Source organism: Cotesia typhae, unplaced genomic scaffold (assembly GCF_013202065.1).
Source record: "Cotesia typhae breed Kobodo isofemale line unplaced genomic scaffold, CoteBio_Ctyphae scaffold_91, whole genome shotgun sequence".
In the NCBI taxonomy this organism is placed as follows: domain Eukaryota; kingdom Metazoa; phylum Arthropoda; class Insecta; order Hymenoptera; family Braconidae; genus Cotesia; species Cotesia typhae.
The window spans coordinates 1,663,063-1,679,821 of NW_027423781.1; the positions used below are offsets into that span (position 1 = coordinate 1,663,063).

The window sequence follows — 16,759 nt, forward strand, 5'->3', positions numbered from 1 at the left end:
AAACATTTAACTTCCGACTAAAAATGTAAATATAATAATTTTGATAAACAATTTATTTAAATTTAAATAAAAGAAGAAATAATAATTTCAAATAAAAAAAATTTCTTCCTTACCGACAATTGAATCCTCCATTTTAAATTAGCCGCCATCTTGTCGGCAAGCATAGACTTTATTTAAAAATTTCTTAAAACTTGTAATCACACTGATAATTATCGACTTAAAATTTATAAATGATTTATTATAATAATATTAAATAATAATTGTAAAATTATCTTTATTCTAAATACTATTTTTGTTCTTTGTTAACGCGAAAAAAAATTCTTGAGAAAAAAAAACCCACAATCATTTGACCTCTAACATCAAGAACTTCCTGTTCAGCGACATAATAATTTCAAACAGATACAAGTAATAGAATTAAAGATTCTTTACTAAAAATACTTTACAATATATTCACGGCTATTTTTATCAGTCCATAAATTGATATAAAAATACTTATAATTTTCTGTAATTCTTCATTCTCAATGATTCACACCGATGTCGTAATACCTCCGTACAATCATATCATGCTTTATCAGACATTCTTCTAAGAATTAATCACCACAAATTTGACTAAATTCCGAGTACTCGTTACAAATTTGTCATTTTTTTTAGATGCAGCCCACTTCCGACCATCAAGACAAGCAGATTTCCGCACGCAATACTTGAGTGTCGACGATTCAATGGTAATTCTAAAATAATGAAAATGATTAATTATAAATAGACATTTGATGATTTTTAGAATTTTTGTTAAGAAATTCTGGATAGATATTGTGGAAATTTATCAATTCAAGAGAGCATTAAAAAATATATAATAATATTTTTTATATAATTATTATAGAGAAGTTGCATATTTATTAATTTTATTGTTTTTTAAAAGATAAGTCAAAATTATTAACAGAAAAAATTTAAATAATTTATTTGCCCGGGAAATTTTTAAATTTACTTATTTTTTAAATTCAAATTTAAGCGCGGCAATGACGTAGTATTATATCCGGTGCGCAGCGCCATCTTACAGAGTTTTAAAACTATATCCATGTTTATGTTGTCTTCTTAAATAATTAAAATAAAATTGTTAATCAAAAAATTATCAGAATATTCTTCAAATAAATAATTCTTTAATTTTTATTGATAAAAATTTAATGCAAGTTCTCTATTGATAAGAAATATTGTTATTAGTTTGTTCCAATTGAGGTTAAGTCATAAAAAATTGAAGGAAGTAATACATGTTAAATACAATCCAAAAATGATCAAGTGTCTGATAAATTAATTTATTCACAAATAAAAAAAAATTCTAACCTCTCTTTATTTTCCAGACAAAAGATGACAACCACAACCACAAGCCCGTATTTTCGGATTGTTCGAGTTCTTTAAAACCCAGAGTGAAAGAAGACGAACCCGCTGGAACAGTGGTCGTGCAAGTCCACGCAGTAGACCGGGACCCGCCAGAAGAAGGAGGTAATTATCGCTTTTCACAAAACACAACCAAACTTTTGAATTAATATCGCACGTGTTGTTGTTTTTCGTGCAAGCTGCTCGTGTTTGATTTTATTTAACTCAAAATAATTATAACAACGCTCCTGAAAAAAATAATTTTTTTAATTTTTAATTTTATTTATTTTTGTTTATTTATTATTATTATTTTTTTTTTTTTTTCACTAAAAACTTTTAGGTACCATAACTTACAGTTTTGTCACGGCGCCTGGTGAAAAATTAAAATTTGAGATAAATAATGTCACTGGATTAATTAAAACCACCCAGGTAATTGATCGAGACGAGCCGGCGCGTGAAAAAGAAGCTTATTTAACAGTATTAGCGACGGACAATGGTCGCCCGCAGCTCGATGACGTTTGTACCTTTAAAGTTACCATCGAAGATGTTAATGATAACGCCCCTGTCTTTGACAAAGTCGTAAGTGTTTTAATTTTTTTTTTTTTTTTTATTCATTTTATTTTTATTTATTTTTAATTTATAACCAACTATTCATGCCATCGCACTGCTTGCCATGTGAATTTTTTTTAAGTTTACTAATAATTTTACTAGGTCTTACGAGGATTCACTACTATGCAAACAATTCAAAAGGTTTGCTGTTTGCTTATGTTCATTGTGATGCATTCACTAATTTAATTAATTCTTCATATTAATTATTAATTATTCACTGTTATATTTCGTGAAAAATGCCACAGGAGCCAAAAAATTTTTTTAACAATCTTTGCAAGCAAATTCAAAGCTCAAAAATTAAAAAAAATTATCAAAAGAGTGTAAGTTGAAAAAAAAAATTTTTTTATCTGCCCTTTTGGGACAAAATCCTATCTAAATATTGTAATAGGCTCTTTGGGCATTTGTCACGCGATACATATCTTCTAGAAATTAATTTTAGGTAGAAATTTATATTTAAAATCCGCAAAATCAGTAAATTTTGCTACTATTTATAATTATTAATGATGACAGCGCCCTCAGTGAGAATTTTAAATACTAAATGTTAGAATTAAACTCTAGCGTACTCTGTTAAAGTTCTTAGGAACTAATTGTGAGACTTCTGGACAAAATTGACTCTAGAAGATATTATTTAGATTATTTAGATGAAAAATTGTGGAATGTTAGTAAAAAAAATGTAATTTTTTCAGGTTTACACAGAATCAGTGCCACAAGATCACCCGCTAAATGCAGAGGTTATGCGTGTATCCGCGACGGATATCGATGACGGCAATAACTCCGTGATTCAATACAGTCTCACTGCCTCGAGAAACACCGACGATGCTTCTTATTTTAAAATTGATGAGAAGACTGGAGTGATTTATCTCAACAAAGCGATTAAGGTAATACAATCTTTTACTTTTGACAACTTAACCTCAATTGGAACAAACTATTAAAAGAGAAATCATAACTTTGTCTCTTATAGTATCAATAATTGAGGCTTTTATTTTATATAAAAAATGTTATTATATATTTTTTAATTTTTTTTTTTTTAATTTTTGAATTTATAAATTTCTATAAAAAATTTGAAAAAAATTCTAAAAATCATAAAATGTCCAATAATGAAAATAAAAAATGCAATTAATTTTTTCCAGCACGATCCAAACTACAAATTCCGTCTGATAGCCCGAGCGCAAGATTTAGGACGCCCGGAGGCAAAAGCTAGCGAAATTGACCTTGAAATCCGCGTGGTGGAGTCTTACAAAAAAGCTCCAACGTTCCTGGGAATATCCACAAGCAACCAAAACCCTCTAACTATCCCCGAGGACTTCAAGAACTACTCAGCGTCTTTGGTGCAAATCACCGCGGCTTCCAACATTCCCGACAACCCGAACGGATTGATTTTCGAGCTCGTAACCGGCGGAACCGAGCAAGCAAACAAGGCGAACACGTTCCGTCTGGAATCCGAGGGGAACACAGCGCACATAAAATTGTCCCAGAACCTGGACTACGAGCGAGTGACCGAGTACACGTTAATAGTCCGTGTCCAGAACAACTACGACCTAGCCGCCGAAACGGTGGTGAACATCCAGGTCGAGGATGTTAATGACAACTTTCCAGTATTCGTTGAAATGAAGAAAGGAAGCGTGTTAGAAAACGAACCCAGAGGAGTTCCAGTGATGCAAGTCCGCGCGATCGACCGGGACGGAACCGAAGCTAACAACCAAGTGACCTACGAACTGGACAACCACAAAGACCTGTTTGCGATCGACAAGTACACCGGGAACATCACCACCTTGACTTCCTTCGACCGTGAGAAGGTAGACTCCTACAACATCAAAGTAATCGCCACTGACAACTCCCCCAGCGCTTCAATCCCAACCGGGGGCCCTAACAAAGGTCAGCAGGACTTCAGGATCGAAATTGCTGACAAAAATGACAATCCACCGCACTTTAACCGGTCAGTCTACACCGCTAACTCCATTTTGGAGAACACCAACGTCAACGCTCTGGTGACTGAAGTCAAAGCCGACGACAATGACACGGCAAGTCCCGTAATTTACTCAATAATTGCCGGGAATGCTGACGACAGCTTCTACATAGAGGCCACTACTGGTAAGATCAGGATAAAACAGTCTCTGGACTACGAGAAGGTTACAGAGTACAACCTTACCGTCCGAGCGTTCGACGGTCTCTACGCCGACAACGCTACAGTGAAAATCTTCATCGAGGACGTCAATGACAACCTGCCAGTGTTCCTGCCAGGTGACAGGAACCCGACGATTGACGAAGAAACGATGATTTACGATTGCATCACCAACGTGACTGCCTATGACCCTGACATCAAGAACAGGAGCGCTGATCAGCACATCGCGTACTTTATCGTCAAGGAAGACCAGCAGCCGCTGCTGGAGATCCTTAAAAATGGCTGCATAAAGCTAAAGAAGCCTCTGGACCGCGACCCGCCTGGAGGGTATCCAATGTGGCCGGTGATAGTCATGGCGCGGGATGAAGATGGCGCCCCGACGGCGCTGCAGGACATTGTTCGGGTGAACATAACCTTGATTGACTTGAACGACAATGCTCCGTTTCTGGACATGCCTCAGCCGGTTGTCTGGTACGAGAACCAGCAGCCGGACAACATAACCAAGCTTCGTGCTCGTGACTTTGACTCAGAGGAGAATGGACCGCCATTTAGGTTCTCGATAGACCCGGCGGCGGATAATAGTGTTGATTTGTTCGAGAAGTTCAGTATTGTTGGAGACGATCTTAGAGCCAATGTTATGTTTGATCGCGAGGATCGCAAGCAGTATGAGATACCGATTGTCATCTCCGACAGCGGACGGCCTGTGGCGATGACTGGAACTTCTACTTTAACTGTGGTGATTGGTGATGAAAATGACAACGCCATGGAAGAAGGAACCAGTTCTATTTTCGTGTACAATTACAAGCCGAAGAACCCGCAGGAGGAACCGGTTCTGGACACTGAGATTGGTAGGGTGTATGTCAACGACCTGGACGACTGGGATTTACCGGACAAGCGGTTTTCTTGGCTGGAGAACGGAAACTATCACAAAGGATTCAACTTGGACGAACACACCGGGATGATAACGATGCTCGGTTCCAACCCTTGGACGGATGGAACCTTCCTGCTGAAGTTCGTCGTCAGGGAATCGAGCCCCAGGATACCCAGCCACTCCGTGAACGCTTATGTAAACGTCACGGTCAAGGTGATTCCCGAGGAAGCTGTTGTCAAGTCGGGTTCCATCAGGTTCTACGGCGCCACTGCTGAGGAGTTCGTCGCACTGAGAAGAGACTCGATTGCCAGCAAAAAGGACACGTTCCACGCGAGACTAGCCGCAATTTTGAACACCACTATTGAGAATGTTGACGTGTTCACTGTTCTAACCTCCCCGCACCAGCAGAACTTCCAGAACAAAGACACTAAAAAACGTGTTCCACTTCTGGACGTTCGGTTCTCGGCACACGGCAGTCCGTACTACGCACCGGAGAAGCTCAACACGATTCTATCCAGGAACGCAGAGAGCATCGGGCGAGAACTTGACATGGACATAATGATGATCAGCATTGACGAGTGCTTAATAGAAAATGTCCACTGCAACGACTCCTGCCGGAACTACCTGAACATTTCTGCAACTCAGCCGTACGTTGTTTACACCAACTTAACCTCCTTCGTAGGTATCAAAGCGGTGGTGGATCCTCAGTGCACGTGCCATGTAGCGGAACCGATTTATTGCCTAAACGGTGGAACTCCTTTGTTAGCTGGAACATCGCTGAACACTGGCGAAATTATTGGAACCGAGAGGTGCGAGTGTCCTCCCGGGCTTGAGGGTCCAAGGTGCGAGCTCCTGGACATCGCGTTCCACGGTGACGGCTGGGCTGTAATGCCCGCACTGGAACAGGCTTGTGATGACAACCACTTGGGTGTGGAACTCAAGACTTATCATGATTACGGATTGCTTTTTTACGTCGGACCTATGATGTACAGCAAGTTCGGAGTTGCGGATTTCATGGCCGTGGAACTGCAGAAAGGCTACCCGGTTCTGTACGTTAATTACGGAGATGCAACACTCAGGTTAGAACACACTCAGATTAAAGTTAGTGACGGAAAGGAACATCGCATTGACATCCTCTGGACAAAGAAAACGATAGAATTGAAAGTCGACAACTGTGGAAGTTCCACGTGTTTAAATTTCGGAGGACCACTGGGTGTTCATGGGTTCCTCAATGTTAACTCGCCGGTACAAGTTGGCGGGAACGGAATGGTAAGTACGGACTTTTACGAACTCAGCGAGCTTTATAATTGGACGGTCACACCGACGGACCGCGGATTCTATGGATGCATCCGGAACATGACTATCAACGGTAATACTTATAATTTTGGGAACTTGGCGCTGGCGAAGAATGCCTACGCTGGATGCGACAGCGGAATGGCTAAAGCGGTGTCATTCTCGCTGGACACAAACTTCTGGGTGGTGATTGCCGTTTGTTTGATCATCTTGTTCCTGCTGGTGGTGGGAATCTTCGCGCACAGAAGAAGAAGCGATGAGCATTACAAAGACATGGACGACATCAGAGAGAATATTATCAACTATGAAGACGAGGGTGGCGGCGAACAGGACACTGGCTACGATCTCAATGTTCTCAGGAGGATCTACGACTCTCCGAGTGTCCTGGGTGGCGGTAACGGCGGCATTGACGCCAAACTTGCCTCGGTTATCAATCAGGGCAACTCCGGGGAAGAAATTCCTGATATTTGCAGCTTTCTTGACGGAAAGAAGTCCAATTGTGATAAGGACCCGGATATCAATCCGTTTGATGATGTCAGGCACTATGCCTATGAGGGAGATGGAAATTCTGATGGATCCCTGTCTTCGCTCGCTTCCTGCACTGATGATGGGGATCTTAAGTTTAATTACTTGTCGAACTTCGGGCCCAGGTTCAGGAAACTCGCTGATATGTATGGAGAGGAACCTAGTGATGATGATGATGATGACGACGATGATGATGATGATGACAATGGCCCGGAGGTTGATGTTGATAATGATAGTAATATTAATGGTGACGCTTGCAGGCGCAGGAGGTTCCGGCAAGATGATCATGGGAATAATTCTGACAGACCCGCGCCCATGCCCAGAAGAAATCCCGGGAATGATGACAGAGAGAGTGAGAGTTGGTGTTGAGTTTATTGTGATTATTACTAGGGTTGGTAAGAGTTTTTGTGATTTTTATGCTCATGGGAAGTTTTTATTCATTAATAAAATTTTTCAGAAAAATTGTAGATTATAATGACTATTGGCAGCCATTTTGTTAAGAAAAGTTAAGAATAGTGCGCACTAATGATGCGCACGCAACAGTCGTACCAACAGTAAAAATATTGAGGTTAGTAATAGTGACATTTGACTATAGTAAATGTATGATCTTGTTTATTCTAAAAACAATTAAATGTGTCACTAAAATTTAAAAAAAAAATTAAAAAAAAAAGGCGCCAAAAAATTTTTTCGAAATCTACAATAGAATTTTTTAAAAAATTTTTTGTGACATTTGACTACAGTAAAAAGTATGGTTATGTTTGTTATAAAAAAAAAACAATTAAAATTGTCATTAATACTAGGATTAATAACAGCTGATGATTTCTAGGATTTTCTTTAATGTAGAAGATAAAAAAAAAATTTATTTAAAAATTCCACTTTGACTATAGTAAAATGTATAATTACGTTTGCTTGCGCGCGCAGATTTGCTTACGCGCGAAAATTTAAATTCAAATTAAAAAAAAAAGTGTCATTAATATCGAGCATAAAAATCACAAAAATTTTTAAACAATTACTAGTAAAGAGCTTGATAGTAAAACAAAAAAATCTCATTTACGTAATACTATTATTATGTACTTAATTATTATAATTAGTTGTAATACTAGTTAATATTAACATTAATAACTAAAACTAAAAAGGTTAAATGAAAGTCTCCATAACCTCAAAAGGGAATCAATTTTGTAACTAAAATAATCTGTGCCTTACACACGCCTTATTTTAACAAAAGTAATATTTAAGTATAAGTAGTTACAATTATCAATCAACTAATCATTCCACGTACACGAATTAATTTTTCGGTAAAATATTATTAATTAAGTCGTTTTAAGAGCGTTAATAACGCCAAAGAAAAATTAATGTACGAACGCCGATGGCAGCTAAAAAATCAAAGTGATTTTTGTATTTAAAAATATTCGCTTATATAATTATATAATTATTAATATTATTATTTATAATTTCAACAAGAATTTAATTAATTTTCTAAAAAATAATTGACCATATAGTTAGATATAGTTTAATTTAATTTATGGAACAGAGGTATTAAATTAAAAAAAAAAAAAAAAAACATCATTGTAATTTGTATTTATACACTAGCATATTTTTTATTTACACAATTATTAATTACCGAGTAATTAATTGAATTTTTTTTTTGTCGAAACATTTTTTCGCTTCCAGATTATTTACTTTTTTTACTGAAAAAATTTTTCTAAAGACTGAAATTTTTTATTTTTTTTTTTTTTGATCTTCCATTGTTTTGACTCATGCATTTATTTGAACAATTGTTCAATGAGATAATTGTTTTGAAAGTATTTACAATATTAAAAAATAAGATGCATTAATTTTAGAGCTAACTTCTTAGTTGCGGAACAAAGTTTCAAATTTTTAGGTTAGAGAGGAACAATGCGACTTTTTGAGGGTTAATATGGTTTTTTTGAACATTTGCAGCTCAGATCCGAACAAAAGCGACATTTTTTAGCGTATTAGTGAACAAAGTTTGTACTTTTAGGTTAATAGAACAAAGCAATATTTTACTAAGAAGAAATTTGAGGTTAAACAAAGCAATGAAGAAAAGTTAATCATTAATGAGCTCTAAAATAAAGTATCTTATTAATGTTGACAATTGTTGATTATAAATAAATAGTAAACAATAAATAAAGAGTGTTGCAACGAATAAACAAAGTAAAAAATGTTTAAATACTGTTGAAGAAATGGAAAATATGTAATCTTTGTTTTTTTTATAAATTTACTAGTTTTAAGTCGATTTAAAAAATTATAAGCCCGAATTAAATATATTTTATAATTAGTTAAAAATAAATAGTTTTACATAGTATAGTTATATTACTATTCGTGATACTTTTATTTTTATATAAAAAAAAAATTCCATTAGATTTATTGTAATTAGTGATAATTTTTTTTTGTAATATTATAGTCATAAATAAAATAAATAAAATAAATAAAACAATTTAAAATATATTTGTCAGAAGTATTTTATTTATATAATTAATTTATTTGTGTAAAAAAATATAAATACTTATAATTAATAATTGCTACAGAAATATTTAATTGCTCAAAAAATTTGGCAGTTTTTTATAAAGCACTTGCTCTTAAACAAGTTCTTCTGACATTTTAATAAATAATTTTTAAATTTATAATATCTTAATTAACAGCATTATAAATTAAATTTACATTTTTTTTAAATATTAATAATTTAATATATTAAATAAATATTGTTTAATATATTAATTTTAATTTACAATATTTTTTAAATTTCTAAAATAAATTATTGACTTTTTTTTTTTTATAATTTTATATACAATTTATGAATTTATAATTTTTTAAATTACTATCGAAGCCCAGCGAGTTTGGCATCTTGAGGCTCGATTCGATTTTGACCTACACGAATCTCTAACCTCTCTTGATTGTGGTGCACTGACCATAATTTTGGTAAGTACTTAGGTTTCATTGTATTTAAAAAATGCTCCCGCCACAGACGCTCCAGTTCCACTAGACCTTTTTCTGACTTTGTGAAATATTCTACAACCTAAAAAAAAATTAATAATTAATTAAAAATTGTCTTAAAGCTTAATTAAAAAAAAAATTAATTATAAAAACAATTTTAAAATAAAAAAACGAAGCTTTGTTTTATTTTTGTGAGGTTATGTTGTCCTTCGGGTCCATTCGTTAACTTTCGTAACTATTCGGGCCTCACAGACTGTACTCGGCAGTACTCGGCAGCCAATCAGAAGCTTTCTGCCATTTTTTTTTTGAAACAATGATATGAAAATGCGAACAAAGTGTTTTTTATGACAAACTAATGAAAATTAAAGCAGAAAAGAAATTTTTTTTGAAAAATTAATTAAATTAAACGAATAATTTTAAATGAAACAAACCCTGAGGCCGTGAAGAGGTTTAGAAACTTGATGAGAAGATGAAGTACTATCACTCATAAGTTTCTGGTGAACAATATCAGTGACCTCAGGCGTTATTCGGTCGTATCCAGTGAATTCTAGGACTCGTGACTCCATTTCTTTTCTTCGGTGACGCGGAATCGAGGGATTGTTGTCTCTCAGAACCTTTACAGCGGACATAAGTTCGCGCTTGCGATGGTACTGATCATTCCTGAGTGTCAACGGCTTTGATAGAGGCGCGTTGCACATTCTAGCCAATGACTGTCTCATCGCGAGGTCGCTCCTGTTGCTGATTTCGTGACACCTCGGGCAAAGAAGAAGGACATCGTGGGACTGGTGAGATTTCATAACCACTAAAAACACAAAATTTTATTAATTAATTTTTTCAATAGAAAATTCAAGCTTTTTTTGTAGTAATTTATTTAATTTAATTATTTATTTATATTGATAAAGTCAATCGACCGGACGAAAAAACAATTATTGACAGCCTGACAACAATCAGCTGATCGAATTAGTGACAGGTACCTGCGGTAATTATTTACACCCATACAATATACTCAAATATATTAAATTAATATTAATTTATTATTTATCATTAAAATAATTCATAAAGATTTTAAAAATAAATTTATTAAATAAAAATAAAAAGATAAAGTTTTAATTAGTGATAGCAATAATTAAGAGAATATTTAATAAAATAAAATGTTGTGTATTTTAAGTTGCTTTAAAGCTTGCTGACGGATTTTGTTGGGGTCTAAAAAGTTAAGTTAAAGGCGCTGTTTAAACCTCACCTGTCAATAACAGATCTTACTGAACATATATATATATATATTTTGTCTACCAATTATTGAGAGCCATTATTTTAAAATGAATAACCATTAAATAGATTGTAAATATTGTATAATATTGTCGATTGTTCGATATTTATTTTATTTATAAACAAACAAAATTTAATGTGAATAGATGAGAAAAATAATTAAAAAAGAGGGTTTTAAAATAGTAGTTGTTTAACCAAAATATGTTATGAATCAGACACTGAAGAGTTGTTTCAACAAACTTGAGCTAACATTTTTTCTTTCATCAACAAATATTTTCCATTTAATCCAACAATTAATTTTTTAATAATTATTTTAATTCTAAAAATTGCATAAAAAATCTACGATTGTTATTAACACCCTAGATAATTAAATAAATCTTTAAATAGGGTCTCAATAATTTGACCCGTGTTAATAATTGGTGCTTTTACCTGAAATTAATAATTACTATAATTTAAAAAAATTTTTTAAAATACTTACATGGAAAATATTTGCGGTACTCTCTCGGAACAACGTTTTTCTTAATAAACTTGTCCTCAGCACCACAGACAACGCATTGATTGAGCTTAACCTGGGTGTAGTACTCTCCAACCTGCCCCAAAGCTCGCCCGGAGGGTTCAAACTTCAGCCTGACTGTAAGCGGGTCCTCTTTGACTTTAACCCCCAATTCTTTCATTATGTACCACTCGGCTTTTTTCCTGTCGCAGGTGCAGAGTGTCTCGCCATCCGGGGCCTCTAGATAGCAATTGTGATACAAAGGTTCCTTGCGGGTCGGTATGTTCGCTCGCTTACTGTTCTCGCAATCGATGTTGTAATTGTTTAATTTTTTTGGACGTTCACTGTCAGCTGGTGAAGCATTGATCGCTTTTATTTTTTTACTTGGCCCTCGATACCTTTTAAAAATTTTATTTTAAATTAGGCAATATTTAAATTAATTGTTGAAAGTTTAAGTGGCAAAATTAGGGTGAAATTAAAAAAAAAAAAAAATCGAATTTTTTCGATAAGTTATACTTTTAAAAATAACATACTGAAATTTTTAATTTAATCGATATCTAAAATAGTTTTTAAATTACAGCCATTTATAAGAATCAAATTAATTTATATATTTAACTATTTTTTTTTTATTTTCAAAATTTCAACGATTAACGCCTCATAAAACTATTTATAATTTATAAATAAAATTATTTTGAACCCGTGAAAAAAATTTCAGCCGAATCTGTCAAAAAGTGGTTTCATGCTGAAATTATTTTAATTGTATTAATTATTTACCTGATGTCGATAGTATCTTTGGGAATATCGTGCAAAACGTATGAATTTCTGGACCAATTTTTTTTTATAAATAAAACAATCTTACTCCAAGTTGATTTTTTTTTATCGGCTTCTTTCATGATCTGAAAATTTTTAATTATTATTATTGATTTATTTTTCATCAATGATATTAATAATAATAATAAAATATAATACCTCGTGATAAACAAAAATAGAAATAATAGCATCAGTAGCTGCGTATTGAATCTGATCATTATCAAGCTGATCGGCGTCCCAGTTGCTGCATCTTATATCAGTAAGTTTCTCCATCTCATAGTCTAAATATTGAAGACTCATAGCTGCTAAACTTTGACGGCTGGTAACAGAAAGACGCTCAGCTAGCAACCGGAGATCCAGGGTGCCCAATACTACGCAATTGTACGACGAAAGAATTTTTCTACCGTCGTCGTAAGCGCCAACACCAACTTTTATTATTGCATTATTTGACAGTAATTCCTGTGAATAATTTATAATTAATTTATTTATACTTTGGTTAGTAAATGATTAATACACAGTAAAAAATTTTTTTTAACAGTTTGACGCAAAATTTTTTACTGTTTAGTAATAATACTGAAGTTATCAGTCAGCTGTCAATTTTAAAAAATTTTTTAACAAATCAATTGCAATAAAAAAATGCTTCTAAAAATTTTCACGTGTAATTTTTATTTATTTTCACATGTGGAATTTTTTAGTTAAATTTATTTTATAATAATTTAATTGCTGTATAATTCTAAAAAAATTTTTATTGTCTGTCAACTTCAGTGTCATGTTTAGTAAGTAAAAAAAAATTATTTAAATAAGTACTTGTAATTGCAATGGAACATATCCGATTTTGCCAATACGAAAAACTGCAGCAGTGCCATTATTTGTTGCTAATTGTACTAGAGACACTGGACCTTCATTTACCCATTCGCAATCAAATCCTAGCACTCCATCCGTCAAATCACTGAAAAAAAAAAAAAAAAATAAAGAAATTAATTGAATAATTTAATTAAAAAAAAAAAAAATAATAATAATAATTAAAACAAACCTGCGAAGACGTTCTACAGCGAAATCGCATTTTTCAGGATTATCAGCCAAGATTATATTATTGAAAGACAATGCCGGTACCAGAGCCTCATTATTGTTGTATTTGTAATTATCACCACTATTATCGTTTACATTATTATTTTTATCAGAATAATCCGACTTGCTTTTATTTATTTTACACAAATTTTTTATACCTGAGACAACATTGTCTCGGTATTTAGTTGCGAGAAAAAGAATACCGACTGTAATGCACTCAAGAATCATCTTTAATTTTATTTAAATCTTAACTTATCTTTATGTCTATATAAATAAATATTTTATAAATGATAATTAAATTAAAATTAATAATAATTAGCAGCACTATCGCAAGGTTAAGGTTAAATTTGTTTATACTGAATAATTTATAATTTATTGAGCAGCCGCGTTGCTACAATTTAATTTTTTTTAATTAATTTATAGTTTTAAGATTTAAGTTTACATTATTGAAATTATTGAAAATTAATTTTGAAATTTGAGAAATTTTTTACGGAAAAATATCGAAATGTTGCATGCTTCTACTAAGTAGCTAACGCGACTGAGAAAAAATTTATTAAAATTATTATTATTATTATTGTAAAAAATAGTTTGCTGATATTTTGATAGATGGCGGGAAATTTGAATTTTTGGCGGGAAAAATTTTAACTTTTAAATTTGAATAAATTACTTATAGCTAGTTATAATAATAATAATAATAATAATAATAATAATAATAATAATAATAATAACATTTTTGAATAATTTTTTAAAAATATTCTTTATTAAATAAAAATTTTGGAATAAAAATACACTGATAAATATTTGTATCAAAGTATAAAACCAAAATTCCAATTAAATTCAAATTTTTATAAGACTAAAAACATTTCAACTTAAATTACAACAAAAAAAATATTTTTAATAAATTGCACTTATAGTTTTTTAAATGTTCTGCATACATGTTGAATTTTATTTTTTATTTTATTGCAGTAATTTTTTTAATTTAAATAAATTTTAGAAATTTTTCTATGTCCATTTTATTTTTATGATTATTGATCGATCTTGCTATTTGGATAAATAATTGTCTCATTATCTGGACAATCATTAGCAATGATAACTTCATGACCTCTTATAGTCGGTTCGAAGTCTTTGTTGAACCATATCAAGACATCTAGCAGGTAGTATTCGTATGTTTTCTGTAGAAAAAAGAAAATCAGGGTTATTAAATTGAAGAAATAATAATTATTGTTGATAAAAAAATTTTGATAAATATTTTTTTCTTCATTAAAATTCTGAAGCAGGATTTTTTTTTTAAAAAAAGAATCTTATCCAAAAGCAATGTTATAAGAGCAATAATTAAAAAAAAAAAATTAAAAGAACTTACGCGATGACGCTGACAAGCAATTACAGCCCTTTTATCTCCTAAAACATAACTTACGGCATCGACAATTGTCTGCTTAGTATAATTATGACCAGGAATAATATTCGCTTCGCTCAAAATTCGAGCCATGTTGAATTTTCCAGATAATTCAAGCCCTTTATTGAAATATTTAAGTTGAGAATTTGTTTGATCATTACTTAGACCACAAACTCCTGAATTTTCCCACTGATCTTTCCAAAAGTCAGTTAAATTTTGTGCTGCGTCAAAACTGAACCACCTAGATTCTAATTCAGCTCTAATTTGAGATATTTCATCGAATTTGAACGGAGTCGAGTGATTGCACTCTGAATAATAATTCCCTGAAGGAAGACGCGGAACGAATTGAAGAATTGACCATCGGTCCACGTAGGTTGACTGGCAGGTTTTTTTGGGATCTAGACGCTTGAATAGATAACACCAGGTATGTGGCCATGCTTGAGAAAGTGTGAATTCACCGGCATAACCGTGAGTTCTGAAAAAAAAAAAAATTATTTATTAATTTAAAAAAAAAATTTCAAAACTGGTCTCATACAATTTTGGTAAAAATTTAATCAATTTTTTTTTTACAAAATTTATTATACTAAAATTGAGAGACATCTGATAATTTTCAGCATTTTTTTAACAAATAAATTATAGCAAGAAAATTTTATTATATTTTGTTTTTTTATTATTATTATTATTATTATTATTATTATTATTATTATTATTATTATAAAAATAAAACAAAATAAAAGTAAAAAAATAAAAATTTCATCTTTAAAAGCTCTGAAAAATTATAATTGAAATTTTTATAAATAATTTTCTATGCCGAGTTTTTTTTTAAAGAAAAAAAATCTAAAAATTTTTAAATGTCTATAATTTTCAAATGTTATAAATAATTTTTATTTTTTTACTTTTATTTATAGATAAATTTTTAGAAATTTTTTTAATTAAAAATTCTAATATAATTTTTAATCTTTCAGGATATAGAACAATTGTAAATTAAATAACTTACGAATCCTGTTTTATCCTTTCTATTTGACTTGCATTTTCAGGTAAAATTAAATAAATAATTTTTATAAGTAACAATTGAACACAATATTTCTTCATTATTTTAACCAAATAAAATTACTTTTTTTTAGTGTAATTTGTACCAGTTGTCACTGTCAAGCCTAATCTACACTCCGACTACAAGCTTAGTAATGATCGCTTTGTGTATCAATCTTCTGAAACATCTGTTAACTCAGAGATATTATTTCTTTTCTTACTCAACGGAATTTCCATGCCCGGTCATATTTTTTTTTAATCTTTCAAATGCCTCCTATACACACATAATATTTCTATTAGAAATTATTAAGAGTAATAACAGAGTTGTGAAGATTTTTCATGAGTTTTTTCAGATAATTATTTCCACAAGGGAGCTTGCGTTATTTTTTTTAATTTTATTTTCTACTTTGTGACTTTGAAAGATTCTATTAATTAATATAGCTTTAGTTTTTTCCTCTACTCAATATTATAATTTTTATAATTTAAAAATTTGTAAAATTAATTATTTTCTATTAACTTTTTAAATTTTAGTAATTTATTAATTAAAAATGTTGTCAGTCTGACTAATTGACTGATTTAGCAGATAATAGTTAATTTAAAAAATTTTTTTAACAAATAAATTATGGCAAAAAAAAATTGACATTTAGAAAATTAAAAAAGTAAAAAATGCAATTTTTCAGAAATAATTTATTTAATAAAAAAAATTAAACAATTATAATAGTAACAGGTAACTTTAATGTCATTATTTTTTTTTTTTGCCGCTAATTATAATTGGCGCGCTTTTTTAATTTGAAAAAACCGCGGTTGAGTTAGGCTACCTGAGCGCCACAGCGGAATTTATTAGAAGTAAACGCGGTCAAATTTCAAAATGGAGCTCAGCCATCTCGTATCAGTCTCTCTCTATAACCAGGCGTGTCGCTCCGTCGTGTATGGATTACCAGTAAAATGGCCGTGCTT

General features: G+C 31.7%; 3 protein-coding genes across 5 annotated transcripts in view; 1 reads left to right on the top strand and 2 right to left on the bottom strand.

Annotated features, from left to right (window-relative positions):
* The window catches only part of Shg (DE-cadherin), a 15,610-nt gene extending 6,353 nt beyond the window's left edge, over positions 1-9,257 (top strand). The window contains exons 3-7 of one of the 2 annotated variants that reach the window (XM_074258805.1): positions 652-722; positions 1,353-1,494; positions 1,709-1,947; positions 2,664-2,855; positions 3,108-9,257. In XM_074258805.1, the coding sequence (XP_074114906.1) occupies positions 652-722; positions 1,353-1,494; positions 1,709-1,947; positions 2,664-2,855; positions 3,108-7,157 (4,694 nt within the window). In that variant the 3' untranslated portion in view covers positions 7,158-9,257. Of the gene's footprint in view, positions 1-651; positions 723-1,352; positions 1,495-1,708; positions 1,948-2,663; positions 2,856-3,107 lie in introns of those variants that run through there. The other variant, XM_074258807.1, reaches the window with a different exon arrangement.
* On the bottom strand, positions 9,256-13,904 carry Exd2 (Exonuclease 3'-5' domain-containing 2). The gene is made up of 7 exons (XM_074258808.1): positions 13,346-13,904; positions 13,120-13,261; positions 12,472-12,771; positions 12,277-12,398; positions 11,488-11,900; positions 10,175-10,545; positions 9,256-9,825 (listed from the first exon to the last, which is right to left on the bottom strand). The coding sequence occupies exons 1-7, from the start codon at positions 13,606-13,608 to the stop codon at positions 9,628-9,630; spliced, it is 1,809 nt and encodes a 602-aa protein (XP_074114909.1). The 5' UTR covers positions 13,609-13,904; the 3' UTR covers positions 9,256-9,627.
* Positions 13,905-14,260: 356 nt separating this feature from the next.
* LOC141537355 (ribonuclease Oy-like) lies at positions 14,261-16,758 on the bottom strand. 2 transcript variants are annotated; one of them, XM_074258280.1, is made up of 4 exons: positions 16,621-16,758; positions 15,771-16,076; positions 14,741-15,248; positions 14,261-14,552 (listed from the first exon to the last, which is right to left on the bottom strand). In XM_074258280.1, exons 2-4 carry the CDS (start codon positions 15,863-15,865, stop codon positions 14,406-14,408), a joined length of 750 nt encoding a protein of 249 aa, XP_074114381.1. In that variant the 5' UTR covers positions 15,866-16,076; positions 16,621-16,758; the 3' UTR covers positions 14,261-14,405. The 2 variants fall into 2 exon arrangements, with proteins under 2 accessions (XP_074114381.1, XP_074114380.1); XM_074258279.1 differs by lacking the exon at positions 16,621-16,758 and having other exon boundaries at positions 15,771-16,292.
* Between the last annotated feature and the right edge of the window lies 1 nt (position 16,759).

Coding starts and splice junctions, on each gene's coding strand:
- Exd2 (XM_074258808.1), bottom strand. CDS start 13,608: ATGATTCTTGAGTGCATTACAGTCGGTATTCTTTTTCTCGCAACTAAA. Junction 12,772..13,119: donor ATGTTCCATTGCAATTACAA/GTACTTATTTAA, acceptor AATTATTCACAG/GAATTACTGTCAAATAATGC. Junction 12,399..12,471: donor CTATTTTTGTTTATCACGAG/GTATTATATTTT, acceptor AAAAATTTTCAG/ATCATGAAAGAAGCCGATAA.
- LOC141537355 (XM_074258280.1), bottom strand. CDS start 15,865: ATGAAGAAATATTGTGTTCAATTGTTACTTATAAAAATTATTTATTTA. Junction 15,249..15,770: donor GAAAGGATAAAACAGGATTC/GTAAGTTATTTA, acceptor TTTTTTTTTCAG/AACTCACGGTTATGCCGGTG. Junction 14,553..14,740: donor TTGCTTGTCAGCGTCATCGC/GTAAGTTCTTTT, acceptor TTTTTTCTACAG/AAAACATACGAATACTACCT.